General features: G+C 34.3%; 2 protein-coding genes across 2 annotated transcripts; both read right to left on the bottom strand.

The window, feature by feature from the left end:
* Positions 1–4,927: 4,927 nt before the first annotated feature.
* Positions 4,928–5,845, bottom strand: LOC309872966 (olfactory receptor 4A15-like; the record flags this gene model as incomplete). Its single annotated transcript, XM_082747932.1, has 1 exon — positions 4,928–5,845. The coding sequence occupies one exon, from the start codon at positions 5,843–5,845 to the stop codon at positions 4,928–4,930; it is 918 nt and encodes a 305-aa protein (XP_082604058.1).
* An 11,004-nt stretch (positions 5,846–16,849) lies between these two features.
* On the bottom strand, positions 16,850–17,779 carry LOC309872934 (olfactory receptor 4A47-like; the record flags this gene model as incomplete). The annotated part of the gene is made up of 1 exon (XM_082747901.1): positions 16,850–17,779. The coding sequence occupies one exon, from the start codon at positions 17,777–17,779 to the stop codon at positions 16,850–16,852; it is 930 nt and encodes a 309-aa protein (XP_082604027.1).

The raw sequence follows: 17,779 nt of genomic DNA, 5'->3' as shown, positions 1-17,779 counted from the left end.
TTTTTTAATCAATTTTTGTTTTGATTTCCATTTGCTATTTAGTTGTATAAATTCCTCTTACATTTTGGATATTAATCTCTTATGAGGTATATGACTTGCAAATATTTTATCTCATTCCATAGGTTACCTTTTCCTTTGGTGCATAAGCAGTCTGGATTTAGAACTTGAAATCCTGAACTTCAAGATCATATCAGGATGGAAGGCGATATGAACTGGCCTAATCCCTTCTGTTTCATTCTTCTGGGAGCCAGAAACTGCCATTTTACAAATCTGACATACTCACTGGAGAGATAGGCTACATGGAGAAGGAGGTAGAAAATTCCAACCTTCTAGCCATCTCTGCCAAGGCACAGCTCACATGAATAAAGTCATCCTAAACACTCCCTAAAAGCCCCTAATCAGCTGAATACCAGAGAGGAACCTCAGTCCATGTCACATGGAACAGAATGATTCAGTCGTGTGCTCCCAAAATTAGCATATGGTTAGACAAAGACTTCTGCATGGCAAGATATATCCCTGTGTGTAGTCATATACACTGTGTGTGATATAGCAAATATTTATGTATATACATCTGCATTCATATGTGTAGTCAGATACTTATCCATATGTTTTTGGAAACAGACTTCTCTGTGTTCACATATAGATACATTTATGAAATTGGATATATACCTACAGATCACTGAACAATGTACCTATATATAACCTGTAATTATACAGCGCTACATGAGGTCAGATAGAGATATCTGTGGTTGAATACCTACTTGTGTATTGTCAAATGTAGGTCTATGAATTTTGAATGCAAACAAACACACATGCCTCTGAGTATTGTGCAAAAGACACTGAGCCCTTTCTGATCAGCTCATTGGAAATGTGAACAAACTGAGGGTTATGGAAGGGGAGGTCACTGGGGGGATGTGGTAACTGGGAGATGGGCATTAAGGAGGTCATGAATGTGAAAAGCACTGGGTGTTATATGCAACTGATAAATACATCTGAAATAAATGATGCACTTTATGTTAACTAATTGAATTTAAATTTAAAAAAAGAAAATATTAATCAAAGGTAAATAAGACAAGCTACTATCTAATTAATAAAACCAAAAGCCAAGATTTATGTACATTCTATGGAAATGATTACAAATTTACTTAGACATTGATCAAGCCTTCACAATATATGTCTCATTCTGGATGGGAAAACAAGATATGAAAACATGCCATTTTCCTCAAAATCAATGTGGTGAGTCATGAAATTCTAAATATAGAGTTATGGGAAGATTTCAAACTTTACAAAATAATCCTAAGGTTTATCAGGAAAAATAAATATGGAGAAATTTCAAAAGACTTGAAAAGGCTGAGTAATTAAAGAAGATTATTCCTACAAGGTATAAACACCTTAAAATCCTTGACTACTGATATAGAATGTTAGTGGTAGGGAAATACACCAAAGGAAAAGGAGGAGGAGGAGGGAGAAGCACAGGAGGAGGGGAAATGGGCCACAAATTAACACACTAATTGTATAAAATTTGACATATTAAATAGAAAATTTTAAATTATTACTAAAATTAATAATAACCTTGGAAGATTATTTTTCCTGTTTAAGGAAAACAGGCTTAGATTTGTCCTTATTACAAGCAAAAATAAACCCTGAATCACTTGAAAAGAAAACATTTTTGAGAGTTATTTTTATTTTTTAAACAGATGATAAAATTTATAAATTCACTAAATGAAAGTAAATGAAATTTTCCAAGAGTGATGAGATAGAAGAAATCAAAAGTTAAGGAATATGGGAACATCATTATAGAAAAACACACATAATTACAACATAAATAAGGTAAATGTTTTGAGCAAATATCAAAGACTATTGTAGCAAATGTATATATTTAATGTAGAAAGAGTTCATGAAAATTCATCAGTAAAAACTCTTCAAGAGATCAAGAATTCAAGAATGCAAGTACTGACAAAGTTCATGGAGTGGATTCTATGTCACACATTGTGCAAATACAGAGTATAAAGACAGTTAAGTAACTTTTGTGGCTTAAAAGAACTTATAGAATAATTAACATAGACAATTAATCAAGATTTTTATCTCATCACTTGCAATAACAGTACACATTTGGAAATTAACTAAATGTCTAAATTCATTTGGGCCACTTTAACAGAATACCACAGACTGATTGGCTTCAACAAAAGTCATTTCTTTCTCACAGTTCTGGGGTCTGGGAAGTCCAAGATCAAGACGTTTGCAGATTCCATATCTGGTGAGATCTTGCATCCTAGTTCATAGATAACTGTTTTTGCTGTGTATTCACATTGCATAAAGAGCAAGTGAGGTCTATGGTGTCATTTTTTTTGTAAGTAATTAATGTTGCTTTTATTTAGAATAAGAATGAATCATACAGTTCTTCAACAGTGAATTTGTTTTATCATTCATAGTATATGCTTAAGTTGAAATTACTATAGATTTTCTTTTTTTTTTCATTTTATTTTATTTCTTTTCAGTGTTCCAGAATTCATTGTTTATGCACCATACCCAGTGCTCCATGCAATATGTGCCCTCCATAATACCCACCACCAGGCTCACCCAACTCCCCATCCCCCCCCAAAACTCTCAGTTTGTTTCTCAGACTCCACAGTGTCTCATGTTCGTCTCCACCGCCAATTTCCCCGAACCCCCTTCACCTCTCCTCCATGTCCTCCATGTTATTCCTCATGCTCCATAAGTAAGTGAAACCATATTATAATTGACTCTTTCTGCTTGACTTATTTCACTCAGCATAATCTCTTCCAATCTTGTCCGTGTTTCTACAAAAGTTGCTACAAGAGACCTCATGGTCTCTGAGGGAGACAGAATACTCCATTGTCTGTATGGACCATATCTTCCTTATTCATTCATCTGTTGAAGGGTTTCTTGGCTCCTTCCACAGTTATGGGACTGTGGCCATTGCTGCTATGAACATTGGGGTACAGATGACCCTTCTATTCACTACATCCGTATCTGTGGGATAAATACCCAGTAGTGCAATTGCAGGGTCATAGGGTAGCTCTATTTTTAGTTTTTTGAAGAATCTCCACACTGTTCTCCAAAGTGGCTGCACCACCATGCATTCCCACCAACAGTGTAAGAGAGTTCTCCTTCTCCACATCCTCTCCAACACTTGTTGTTTACTCCCTTGTAAATTTTGGCCATTTAACTGGTATAAGGTGGTATCTCAATGGGTCTTGATTCGAATCTCTCTGATGGCTAATGATGACAAACATTTTCTTCATGTGTCTGTTAGCCATTTGTATGTCTTCTTTGGAGAAGTGTCTGTTCATGTCTTCTGCCCATTATTGGATGGGACATCAGCCCCATCTTGGATCTTGGATATCAGCCCTTTGTCTGTAGTGTCATTTGTGAATATCTTATCCCATTCCAAGGATTGCCTCTTTGATTTGTTGACTGGTATCTCTTTTTAAAGAGATAGTACCACATTCATGAGAGCTCTACCTTCATGACCTAATCAGCTCCCAAACACCCCACCTCCAAATATCATGTATTATAAAGAATTTAATGAATTTTGGAGGGAACACAAATATTCAGTCTATAGCCACATCTAAAACTGATAACTTGATGATAAAACTTCTGTTTACTACTATTTAATGATAGTATCTTATTTGGGAAGAATTTGAGATGACATAAGAAATCTCCATGTAATAATAATTGATATAAGTTGGGATATAAAGTTTCTCATACAATGTGACTTATGAGTGAAAATGCTCTATTCCCCATAGCCAGGGCACCCCATAAATCCATACTAAATAAGGGAGGCAGAAACATGAGTTTCTTTGATTACATGCTTCCTACACTGTTAGAGGCAGATAACATTTTCTTTCAAACTTCATTCAGAGAGAGGGAGACTTATGAAAGGGATCTCTGTTAAAGAAATCAATACATATTATGAACTCTTTATTACTCAATAATCTGCATTCCATTAAGAGAAGAGGTAAAAGTGCATGCCATATTGTCAACATCTTTCTTACAAATGATATCACCCAAAATATCTGGTGTCAGGGTCTGTATTGCATACCCAAAGCTCATAAACTATGGATTATGTTAATTCCATAAATGAAAGGAAGGGCCAAGGTCCCTAAAGAAGGCAATGAAATGCTGTAAGCAAAAGTACAGATGGTGATACTGAAAAATAGCAGAGATATTATCAAATATTCTAAACTACAAGGGAAGATTAATGGATCATCTCAATGAAAATACAACACCGAACAAAGGTGCTCCACATGAGGAGATAATAGGATTTGCCACATAGAAAAATAAGTAAATCTTACTTATCATATCTAGGTCTTTTGTTTGGGTTTTTTCCTTGCCATAACTTCTTTATGAGTAATATTATAACACGGAAGAAGAATTCCTTTTCAATCCTATCAGTTAAGTAATATGAACAAAATTATATACTTAACCATCTTGCAGTTACAAAAATAAGATATATACTTCAAGTATTAACTATGAGTTGTCTTTGTATGAGAGGAATGACCAAATGTTTATGCCCCAATTCTTAAAATCTTTCTCTGAAATATATAATGAGCACTATTAATTCTGAAAAAGAACAATTGGATAAAAGAGAAGCATGTGAAAATTGCCCAGTAATGAAAATAAAGGTACAGTATTTATTATAGCAAAACTCATCACATAGAACACAAACCTATAGTTTCAATAGAAACATTTTATGCCCAAAGGCTACAGACCTACTTTCCTAACAATTTATGAAAATCTTAGAAATCTTTTTTGATCGTTACAATATTTACACCTTAAATGCTTTCATCATACACAAATTCATTAAACCTGAGGAGAAATTCATTACAAATAAATAATTAAATAATTCTTTCCTGGATGGAGTAACTCTTCATTGAAAAAAGGTGATAATTTCTCTTCAGCATCATTTTCTTCTTCTGGTCCACAGCTTTTTCATGGCATTTTTCATTTCTCCATTTCTCAGAGTATAGATCAGAGGGTTTAACATAGGGGTGATAACTGTGTAAAACACAGTCAAGGATTTATCAATGGGTAAAGTAGAAGGAGGTCTCACATACATAAAAATGCAAGGGACAAAGAAGAGGACCACCACTGTAATGTGAGAGCCACAAGTGGATAAGGCTTTGCGCCTCCCTTCCTGACTATGGGTCTTCAGGGAGTGCAGAATGACCCCATACGAAATGAGTAACACTGTAAAGATGACCACACAGATTGCTCCATCATTGGCAACTACAGTGAGACCAATAACATAGGTGTCAGTGCACGCAAGTTTTAATAACGGATACATGTCACAGATAAAGTGGTCGATGACATTGGGACCACAGAAGGGAAGGTTGTAAACAAAGAGAAGCTGAACAACAGCATGCAGAAAACCTCCAACCCAGGCCAAAAGCAACAACAAAATACACACCCGTTGATTCATGATTGTCAAATAATGCAAAGGTTTGCAGATGGCCACATAGCGGTCATAGGCCATGACCACCAGGAGCAAAATCTCAGCACCACCAAATAAGTGCCCTATAAAGAGCTGGGACATGCAACCTTGGAATGAAATGGTTTTCTTCTCATAGAGTAAGTCTATAATCATATTTGGAGTAACTGTAGTAGAATAAACAGCATCCATAAATGATAAGTAACCAAGGAAGAAGTACATAGGGGCATCGAGGGATGGACTGACCACCACAGTCACCGCAATGCGTAGGTTGCCCACCATCGTCACAATGTAGATGATCAAGAACACGACAAATAGTATTTTCTGACCTTGAAGGCTCTGGGTGAGCCCCAACAGGACAAACTCAGTCACATTGTTCCTGTGTTCCATATGTTCTTTTGCATCTCCTTATTTCACAGTTCAAGAAAAAATTAGCTATAAATGTGATAATTACTGTTGACTTCCTGAAATCTAACACAATCTGTTTATTCATTTACCTAATAAGCATTGCAGTTTCTTATGCTCCAGTACTTTCAGAAATTATAAGAATACAAGGTGGATGAAAACATTCTCCCTAACCTCACCACTCTTGCTGATTCAAGCAGAGATAAGTCACTAGAAACATTGTGGAGAAAGGACACAGTATAAATAAATGGAGGAGCACAACCAATTTTCCAACTGGAAGCTAGTAAAATTGTACATGTAGTGAATTCTTCATATAAAAATTTTTAAATGTATTTATTTAATGAAAAACTACAGCAAGATTTGTATTTACTTCCCAGCTAACACAAGAGATGATTTTCTAACTTCTGGAATCTTCTTAACTCATAAATGAAATTGATACATTTTATGATATCAGAACATCTCAAGGACTTTAAAGATACCATGACATCAATAGATAAAAGTAGATGGGAGAAAGGACTTGCATTTCAGAGGATATACACAGAGTTAATATCAAAATACACGCATAGATTTAAGCAAATAAAATATAGAAGACAAAGAAACTAATGGCAAGTGGGTAAATCACTTAAAGAAGTATTTATAGGAATAACCAACAAGTATATCCTATATGCTGAAACATATCTGTAAACAGAAACATAGGAACTGAAATAAGAGCTTGATTATGAAAGTGTGACCTGGGATTCTTCAAAATCACTCATTCAAGTTTGTGGATGCTACACCACCCTCTAACTTCCACAGATCAGCAAACAATGCTCAGAGAACATATCAATTGAAAGCATCTATAGAGTTATAAATATCTTGCCCATTAAAATATCCCTAGGCCTGAAACTAGTTTCTAAAAATAACTGTTTGAGAAAATACATTTATCCTGTATCTTTATATATAAAAATAGCCAAAAAAGAGTATTACAGAACTGAGCTAATTCCCACATATTCTAATAACTATAAAGAATCGCTAATATAGCTGTTATCAGATTCACTCAGCAGAACTTTTAAAAGACTGAATCCCAACACCACCAAGATGTAAAATATAAAGTCTATTTTGGAGTCTTACATCTAATTACACTTCCTAGGATACCTGCATGCTGAAACACCTTTCAATTCAAGGTTGCATCCCTTCTCCCTTCTCTTTTGTGCATTGATACCATCTCTGTGCACACAGATCAAGAAAACACATGCATCATCACAGGATCTTGAACTGTTTCCATGTGAACAATGCTTTCTATGTTTGCAGAAAGTCTTATTCACTTCAGTCTTTCAGAAAAACGTTACCTCAAATTTCTAGGGTTTTCAAATGAATACAAAGGCCGTATAATCTAAACAAGTCTGAATACTGGTTGTGAACAAAAAGACCCCAAATCTTCATTGATAGCAGATTTGTCTCAATAACAAAAGAATGTTAAACCAAATTTTTAAGTTAAAGAAGAAGAACAAGAAGGTGGTCAAGTGGGCACCTGGGCGGCTCAGTCACTTACATGTCTTTCTTCTGCTCAAGTCATTATCCCATGGTCCTGGGATGAAGTCCTAAGTAGGGCTCCTGGTTCAAAAGGGAGGTTTTTTTTTTTTTCTCTCTCTCTGCCTCTGCCCCCTCCCCCTCTTTGTGAGTTCTCTGTCTCATTCACCCACTAGATCTCTCTCAAACAAATTTTTAAAAAATCGTTTTTTAAAAAAAGTTTAACTTTGCAGGAGAGAAAGTTGTGAATTGTTAGAAAAGTTTATGTGGTTATGTGGTCAGTTATACTGGTCTGTCTTCACAAAGCATAGTTAAACCTTGGATTCCCTGTATGGAGAATAATTGCATATACATACTTCATTATGTTTTGAGTCCTTCCTTTCAATTCCTGATAAAGCCGGTCATTGAACACTGATCCAAAGACTCCTAGATCAAGACAATGGTGTGTAGACACGTTACCTGCATTTGAACTACTACACAGATTGTTCAGTCATTGAACTGGTACATCTCCAAGACTGATTCTTCCCTAATTAAATTCATTGGGACCTTCATCATAATTGTGAGTGTAGACCTGCATCTCCAGAGATGCCACCAGGATAATAACCATGTACAACAGGACTTAAACTTTTCCTCTTGGGGAGAAATCACAAAAGAACAACTTGAGATTGAAACACCAAAAGAGAAATGTCCAGTGTGGACAGAAATAAAATATGTAAAAACTCTCTTCTTTCTTTCATATTTTTAAAAGATTTTTATTTATTTATTGGACAGACAGAGATCACAAGTAGGCAGAGAGGCAGGCAGAGAGAGAGGAGGGAGCAGGCTCCCCACTGAGCAGGGAGCCCGATGTGGGACTCGATCCCAGGACCCTGGGATCATGACCTGAGCCAAAGGCAGAGGCTTTAATGCACTGAGCCACCCAGGCGCCCAAAACTCTCTTCTTTCAAGCATGACTTTCAAAATAGGCATAGCTCTTCTGGTTACACTTAAGCTATGTCTTTGTACACAGATACCTAAACTGACTTCTATGGCATCACAAAAGTAAATTGTGTCTAACCCATTTAAAAGTTGTCCAAAATGTGGATAAAGCAAGATTCTCCCCTAAGGGGAAGAGTTTTGAGTTTGTCACATAAGGGCACATAGACAAGTTGATAGAGCCTGTGTTAGTATGGGAGTGGGGAGGGAGAAAACACTGTGGGAGGTTTCTACTTACCTCAGAGTGCTCAGAGAATGTTCACCAAAATACACACTACACTTGGCCAAAAAACAAATTGCAATGCATTTTAAAGGACTTAAATCATACAGAATATATATAATGAAATTCAACAGAAATATAACAGTTTCCCAATTATTTACAAATTAAACAACATAAATTTAAATTACCATGAATTAAAGAAGAAATATCAGTGAATAGTTTTTATTTTTATTTTTGTAAGATTTTATTTATTTATTTGCCAGAGAGAGAGAGCATGAGGGAGCAGCAGGTAGAGGTAGAAGCAGAATCCCCACTGAACAAGGAGCCCAGTGAGGGACTAGATCCCAGCACCCTGAGATCATGACCTGAACCAAAGGCAGGTGCTTAACTGACTGAGGAACCCTGACATCTCAGTGAATAGTTTTTAAAATGAAGTTTCAACAGAATGATAACGAAATGTGTGTGTGTGTGTGAGTGTGTACACTGGGTGCAGTTAAAGGAGTGCTTGGAAAGAAATGGATAGGGGTAAATAGAAGTATTAGGAACCAAGAGACATGAAATGAAGTCAAGCCTCTATCTTAAGAACCTGAGCAAAGGAAAACCAAAATAAACCCAGAGAACACTGGGTAGAATGGAAAAACTAAATAAAATATAGAAACCATAGAAAGAGAAATTAGTTGAATAGAAACTGGAATACAACATAGAGTATACAAAATATATAAATCCAGGAAGTTGTTCTTTCAAAGATTCATAAAACTGATACATTCCTAGCAAAATGGATAGAACCATATTGCTAGGATTGAACTATAACCAAAGGGTAAGAATCAAGAATTAAGAAAGCTCCATCCCTCTATTCTGCTGATCTGAAAATGACAACAACAGAGCATCATAAATGAATTTATGCCATCTAAGAAAGTGGAGCTCTGTTATGAAAGATACAACTTTCTAAATAGACACAGAAAAATAATTAAAAACTAAAATAAACTGGGGTTTCTGGCTGGCTCATCAGTAGAGCATGTGATTCTTGATCTTAGGGTCGTGAATTCAAGCCTCATGTTGGGTATAGAGATTACTTAAAAAATAATAATAATAATATTTCTGAACTGGAATAATCTAATGTTGTTAAATAAATAAATTCTTTAAAATCCTTCCCCTCCTAAAACAAAAATTTCACCCCCATACAAATTTATCAATTATCCTATATAAAAATTTATCAAAGTGTAGTACCAATCTTACATAAATATGTTCATGAATAAGGAGATATTAAAATACTCCCTGACTCATTTTATTCATCCAGCATAACCCTTACACCTGGAAACAAGAGCATCACAAGAAAAATGATCAGACTAATCTTTTAAATTTCCCTATTCAAAGACAAAATAATTTCATACCTAGAAAATCTCAAAGGATCTACAAAGAGAGTTACTAGAATTAATTAGTGAGTTTAGTAAGGTCATAAGATACATACATGATCCAAAAACTTAATCATGTATCTATAAACTAACAAAAAACATTTGAAACTTTTTAATGTGTCACTTTAATAATAAAAATCATGACATCCTTAGGCATAAAATACATAAATATATGCTGTCATATGCTTAAACTACAAAATATTAATGCAAAATATCAAAGGAAAAGTATTTGGAGAGATATACCACAGTCAGTAATTGGAAGGCTATTTACTGCTAAAATATCATATCCTCTCTAAATGATCTATAGATTCAACACAACTCTCAACAAAATCCCACTAATTGTTTATACATTATAAAAATATGTTGATTCAAAAATTTATCTAAAAAGGTAAAATAACAGGACTCCTGTGTGGCTGTTTGCTTAAGCTTCTGCTTTCAGCTCAGGTCATGATCCCAAGGTCCTGGAATTAAGTCCAGATTCAGGCCCCTTGCTCAGTGGGAAGACTGCTTCTCCCTCTGCCTGTCCCTCCTCACACACCCCAGCTTGTGATCTCTCTCAAAAATAAACAAGTAAATAAAATATTTTTTTAAAAGAAAGGTAAAATAATAGAATAGCCAAATTTAATTTTGAAAAGAACAAGTTGAAGAAGTTAGACTACCTGCTTTCTAGACTTACTATTTAGTATTGGAGAAAGGATACATATGTAGGTCAATGAAATCAAATAGTCTAGAGACAGACCCTCATATTTGATGACTTATGATAAGTGCATGGAGGCAATTCAATAGAGAAATGATAGCCATTTCAACAAGTGGTGCTGCAACAAAAGGGTATCTATTTGAGAAGAGTGAACCTTGATCAATACCTCAAGTCATAAATAAAGTTAATCCAAAATGGTTCATAGAGCTAAATGTAAACCTAAAACTATAAAACCTCTCGATGAGAACATAAGAGAAGATCTTTGTGACCTTGAATTAGACAAAGATTGTCTAGGTATAACAATAAAGGCATAGTCAATTTAAAAAGTGATATCTTGAACTCCATAACACAAAAATGATTCTCTTTAAAGGACATTTTTATTAAATGAAATATAACACACTGATGGTGAGAAAATATTTGCAAATTATATATCTGATAAAGGACTTGTCTTCAGAATACACTAACTCTCAACTTTCAATAATAATAAACAACTCAGTATACAATGGTCAAAAGAACTGAACAGATATTTCACCAGAACAGATACATCAATTGGCAAAAAATGCACATGAAAATTGTTCAACATCATTAACTATTTGGGAAATGCAAATTAAAACCACAAGAAGATAACACTACTGACTATTCAAAAGGCAAAATTAAAAACTTGATAATGCCACATTCTGACAGAAAACCTAGAAATGTTATTTGATGCTGGTAATATGCTATGCTTTAGAAAAATAGTTTAAAGCTGTTTTATGAAATCATACAGCTACCATAAAATCCATCTCTTCTACTCCTAAGAATTTACCTAATTGTAATGGGAACTTGTGTTCATGCAAAAAAACCCTTTAACTGAATGTATATAGTGGTTTTGCTCATTATTTCAAGTATCTGGAAACAACCAAACTACCTATTAATTGAAAAAGGGATAAATAAACCTCTCATATAGCCATAGGATGGAATAATATTCAGCAATAAAAATGAATGAACTATTGATAAACACATTACACATAAGTCTCCAATGCATTATAGTAAAAGAAAGAACCCAGATTTAAAATACTACATACTAGACATGATCTTATAAATAAATAACCCTAAAATCTCCACCAAAAATTGCTAGAATTAATTTTTTAAAAACTCAGCAAACTTACAAAATACAAAATGAACATACAAAAACCAGTTGCATTTATACATAATAATAATAGACAAACTATCCAGAAAAGAGGTTAAGAAAATAATTTCATTTACAATGCCATAAAAAAGAATAAAATATGTAGGAATAAGTTTAACCAAGGAAATAAAAGATTTTCACCCTTAAAATGAAATGACATTGATGAATGATATTAAAGATATGAATAAAGGGAAAGATAACCTGTGTTCATGGATTGAAAGAATACAGTTGTTAAAGTTTCCATACTATCCAAAGTATCTACAGCTTCAATAAAATCCCTAAGTCAAGCAGAGAAAGACAACTATCATATGATCTCCCTGATATGAGGAAGTGGTGATGCAACATGGAGGCTTAAGTGGGTAGAATAAGAATAAATGAAACAAGATGGGATTGGGAGGGAGACAAACCATAAGTGACTCTTAATCTCACAAAACAAACTGAGGGTTGTTGGGGGGAGGGGGTTTGGGAGAAGGGGGTGGGATTATGGACATTGGGGAGGGTATGTGATTTGGTGAGTGCTGTGAAGTGTGTAAACCTGGTGATTCACAGACCTGTACCCCTGGGGATAAAAATATATGTTTATAAAAAATAAAAAATTAAAAAAAAAAAACTTTAATGGCACTGAAAAAAAAATTCATATGGAACCACAAAGACCGCAAATAGCCAAAACAATCTTGAAAAAGAATAAAGCTAGCAATATCACAAAATACGTTTCAAAAGTAGACTAATCAAAAGGTTATGATTCTGACATAAAAACAGGTGTGCAGACCAATGGAAGAGACTAGAAATCTCAGAAATAATCCCATGTATATGCAGTCAACTAATCTCTGAAAAGGGGAACCAAGAATACACTATGGAGAAAGGAAAGTCACTTTGTTGTGCTGGAAAACCGGATATCAATAAGCAAAAGAGTGAAATTGGACCTGAGCTACTGTTTGAATGTCTGCATACCACCAAATTAATATTTTCATATCCTAATGTCTGATGTAATGGTATTAAGAGATGTGCCTTTGGGAGATGATTAGATCATGAGGGCATGAAATAAATGCCCTTATAAAAGAAGTGTTTTAGTGAAGACACAGAGAAGTTTACCCTTGTATGCTTTTGGTGGGAACATAAACTGATGTGACCACTAGGAAAAACAGTGTGGAAATTCCTAAAATAGTTAAAAGTAAAACTATCCTATGAAACAGCAATCCTACATCTAGGCATATATCCAAAGGAAACGATGGCAGTATTTTGAAGAGATATCTGCACCCAATGTTCTTTGAGTATTTTTCCCAATAGGGGTCCTGGGTGGTTCAGTGGGTTAAGCATCTGCCTTCAGCTCAGGTCACAGTCTCAGGGTCCTGGGATCGAGCTCCACATTGGGCAATAGACAAATTACAATAAATAAATAAATAAATAAATAAATAAATAAATAAATATTTAAAAAAAAATCTATTGATGGATGAATGGACCAAAAAATGGGGCATTAATAAGTAATGGAATATTCTTTGGCTATAAAAAAAGAAAATTTTGCTTTCTGAGACATCAGTGAAGTAGAATGTTAAGTGAAATAAGCCAGATACAGAAAGGCAAATACTACATGATCTCAGTTATATGTGGTAGTTTTAAAAAAAAGTCAAATTCATAGAAGCAGGGAAGAGAATGATTATTACCAGTTACTGGAGGTTGGAGAAATGTTCAAAAACTACCAACATTCAGTTATAAGACAAATAAATTCTGAGGCACCTGGGTGGCTGTCAGTTAAGCCTCTGCCTTTGGCTCAGATCATCATCCCAGGGTCCTGGGATCAAGCCCCTCATCAGCTCCCTGCTCAGTGTGAAGTCTGCATCTCCCTCTCACTCTGCCCCTACCTACCCCCTGCTCATGCTCTCTCTCTCTCTCGTGTTCACTATCTCAAATAAATAATTTTTTTTAAAGATGAAAAAGTTCTAAGGCTCTAATATACAGCATGTTGGCTCTCCTTAATAATACTGTATTGTTTACTTGAAATTTGCTAAGAGTACATTTTAAGTGGCCTTCATGAAGAAAAAAAAATTATGTGAGGTAATAGATGTTCTCATTAGTTTGGTAATGGTAACCACTTCACAATGAATACATATATCAAATCATCACATATTGCATCTTAAATATATACAATTTCAATTAGTCAATTATACCTCAAAAAGCTAGAATAAAAAAGAATTTTATACTGTATGATTCAATTTATATAACATTTTGGAAAAGATAGAATGATAGGAATAGAAAGGGATCAGCATTTGTCAGCATAGGGTTAGAGGCTAGGGTAGAAGGGGAGTACAATGATGCATGGGGAATTATTTGGGGTGATGAAACGTTTGTACATTGGTTGTGATGTGGTTACATAACTGTATGTCTCAAAATGTACAGAACTTAGACTAAAAAGGATGAATGATGTACTGTGAAGATTACATCTTTTATAATAGTGAAAAAAGGCAGATTTTCCACATTGAAACAACAGACACTTGGAAAGTAGAAGATAAGATTCTATTGGCAAACAACATAAAATAAGTTTACTCAAAAAGACTAAATTTACAAAGAAACATACTGGGTCTATATGAACACCAAAGAAATCTTGTTAGATGAAAAGAACTGCCCAGTTTTTGGATGAGAATTTTTAATTCTCTAAAGCTAGTAACTATTCCTAAATCAACTCATACTGAAAACAAACTAAACATAACTTTTACTAGAGTGTCCTATTAAAATTTTATTTTCAAACATAAATATGTTTAAAGAATAAATATGGCTCTGATAAGGAATGGTAAGAAGGAGTACTAAGCTTATCAGATATCTAAGTGCCTTCCAAATTAAGTGTAATTACATTATGTCTTAAATGGCAGGACAAAATAAGTATATATCTCTACAAATGCCCACCTAGAAAAATAAGGAAAATTTAATCCCTAATTGAGAACTTACATCAAAGTGTAGATGGATCAAAAATTCAGCATATAACACCACAAAACAATTGAACAATTAAATGTTGAAAATCATGTGGAAGAATATTTTTTAACATTGAAATAGGGAAGTCTTTCTGAGAAAGATACAAGGTCAAAGAACATATTAATAGATTTGATTATGTATATATAAAAGTATTTCTACATGGCTAAAGATATTCTGTACAATATAATAACATCCAAATTAAATCATAGACTAGAAAAATACTTACACAATGGTGAAAGGGATAATGTCTTTAGTGCATGATTATGTCATAAAAATTCATATAAAAAAGAGCAGCAATCAAACAAAACATGTAAATGTCAATAATAGATAATTCACAAAAGATGAATACAAGTAATTTTAAATACATGAATCAAATTCAATTATATTTACTGAATTTCAATTACAGTAAACAAATGAAATATAATTTTTTTAGCAACCATAATCTCAAATACTAAAAATATTCATCAAGAACTTGTTGTTGAGAATGTGCACAAACTCTAAACTGAGGGAAGTAGCATAGTTTGGTATAAGCTTATGGATGGCACTTTGGCAATAACTATGAACAACAGCAATTTTAAATATATCTACCAATTGATCAAACAATTGCACTGCTAAAAACTCATAATTAGAAAATCTCTAAAAGACTTCACTGCAAAGCTTTTTATCATAGGAAAAGATTCAGGAAAACAGGACAAGTACTGGAAACACTAATGTAGCTATATCTTTATTAAGAATTTTTAGGCAGTAGAAGGAATCTAATAATGAGTTCTATCTGTGCACTGGTATGGAAAGATCTTCAGGAGGCCAAGTAGTAATTACAAAGGTTAGACACAAAGATAAACACATACATAAAAATGTGATTTTTTATTAGCAAAGATTATTAATTGGATAATCTTAGGACCAATAACAATCTTAGTACAATGATGCATATAGAAGAACAGGGAGACTGGTGAGGGACAGATAAAATGTTCATTCCATACCATTTCCTCTTTGTAAGGATTCTATTTTTAATATTTATTTTATCTATTTTTTGCTCAGGTATATCTTAAAAGTAAAATGTTATACAAAAACTTCATATGAAAAGAAATTAAATAGAGAAGATAGTCTCTATAAAAGAAATATTTTAACAATGAAAAGAAAGAAGATAAAAAACAAGATACTGACCAGAAATCGAATTATGAATGAGACAAAAAGTAACAAAAGTAAACATAGCAATTAATTATGAATTAGTAAAATTCTATAAATATTTGACTCTTTCACTGCACATTATTTGTTGACTATGACTGTAAATGCATTTATAGTAAAATGGACTTTAACATTTGTGGAGATTGACACTAATGTTAAAATGCTTCATTCATGATAGATGATGCACTTACTTCACAGCATTTGTCATCTCATAATTTCTCAGTGTTAGATCAGTGAGTTCAGCATTGGGGTTATGACTCTAAAATATACACTTGTCAATGAGGAAGGTCTTAGCAGGTCTTACATACATGAAAATACATGGAACAAAGAATAAGACCACCACAATGATGTGGGAACCACAGGTCTGGAGGACTTTCTGCCTCCCTTCTGAACTAAAGTTCTTTAGAGAATGCAGGATGACACCGTAAGAGATGAGCAAAAACACAAACAAAATAGTGCAAATCGTCCCTCCATTGGCCACCACTAATGGGTCAATGACATATGTGCCAGTACAAACCAATTTCATAAAGGGGTACATGTCACAGGCCTATTAAAAATACAGGCTTATTAAAACTTAATATAACCATATAAAAACTTCCTCACTAATTCATTACCTATTGTTGAATCCCTGCTATAAAGGCATTACACCCTTAAATGAAGTCTTACAAGGTATTATGAGCCTGACATTCTAGCAGGAAGGAAAATTTATTATAACACAATAATCCAGTTCAATCTTTAATTATAAATAACTTAATTACTTTGAAAAAAAAAGGGAATTCAGAATCATTTTGGGAATACTTCAGCTTTCTCAGAAAATGGACCCAATGTAAAGAGATTCTTCTTGTGGTAGATAATATACTTATCTACTAAAAGATATAACATTTCTACTCCAGAGCTTCTTCATAGCATTTGTCATCTCAGAATTTCTCAGAGTGTAGATGAGTGGGTTCAGCATGGGGGTTATGACTGTAAAAAACACACTCAATGACTTGTCAATGGGGAAAGTCTTAGCAGGTCGTACATACATGAAAATGCATGGAACAAAGAAGAAGACCACCACAGTGATGTGAGAACCACAGGTCTGGAGGGCTTTTCGCCTCCCTTCTGAACTAAGGTTCTTTAGAGAGTACAATATAAAACCATAAGAGATGAGCAAGAACATAAACACAATAGTGCAGATCATCCCTCCATTGGCCACCACTAACAGGCCAATGACATATGTGTCAGTACAGATGAGTTCCAGTAAGGGATACATTTCACAGATGAAATGATCAATGACATTGGGACCACAGAATGGGAGCCCATAAACAGTGCTAACCTGAATTACTGAATGCAGAAAACCTCCAACCCAGGACACTACCAGCAGCACAACACACACCCATTGCCTCATGATCACCAAATAATGCAAGGGCTTGCAGATGGCCACATAACGGTCATAGGCCATCACTAGTAGAAGAAAGACCTCTGAGCCACCAAAAAGGTGTTCAGTAAATAGTTGAGTCATACAAGATTGGAAGGATATGGTATTTTCTGCAAACAACAAACCTGAAATCAATCTGGGGCAAATGCAAGAGGAATAAGTGACATCCATAAAAGACAAATTAGCAAGAAACAAGTACATAGGAGAGCCCAGGGTCTTACTGACTGCTATAGTCACCACAATGAGCACATTGCCCACCACAGTCAAAATATAGAAGAGCAAGAACATAACAAAAAGGACCTTCTGTTCCTTTGGATCCTGGGTGAGACCCAAGAGGACAAAGTAAGTTACATTGTTTCTTGGGTCCAT

The sequence above is a fragment of the Mustela nivalis genome, assembly GCF_964662115.1.
Source record: "Mustela nivalis genome assembly, chromosome: 9".
Classification (NCBI taxonomy): Eukaryota; Metazoa; Chordata; class Mammalia; order Carnivora; family Mustelidae; genus Mustela; species Mustela nivalis.
The sequence above is the reverse complement of the archived record's forward strand: the minus strand, read 5'-3'. Positions and strand labels throughout refer to the sequence as shown.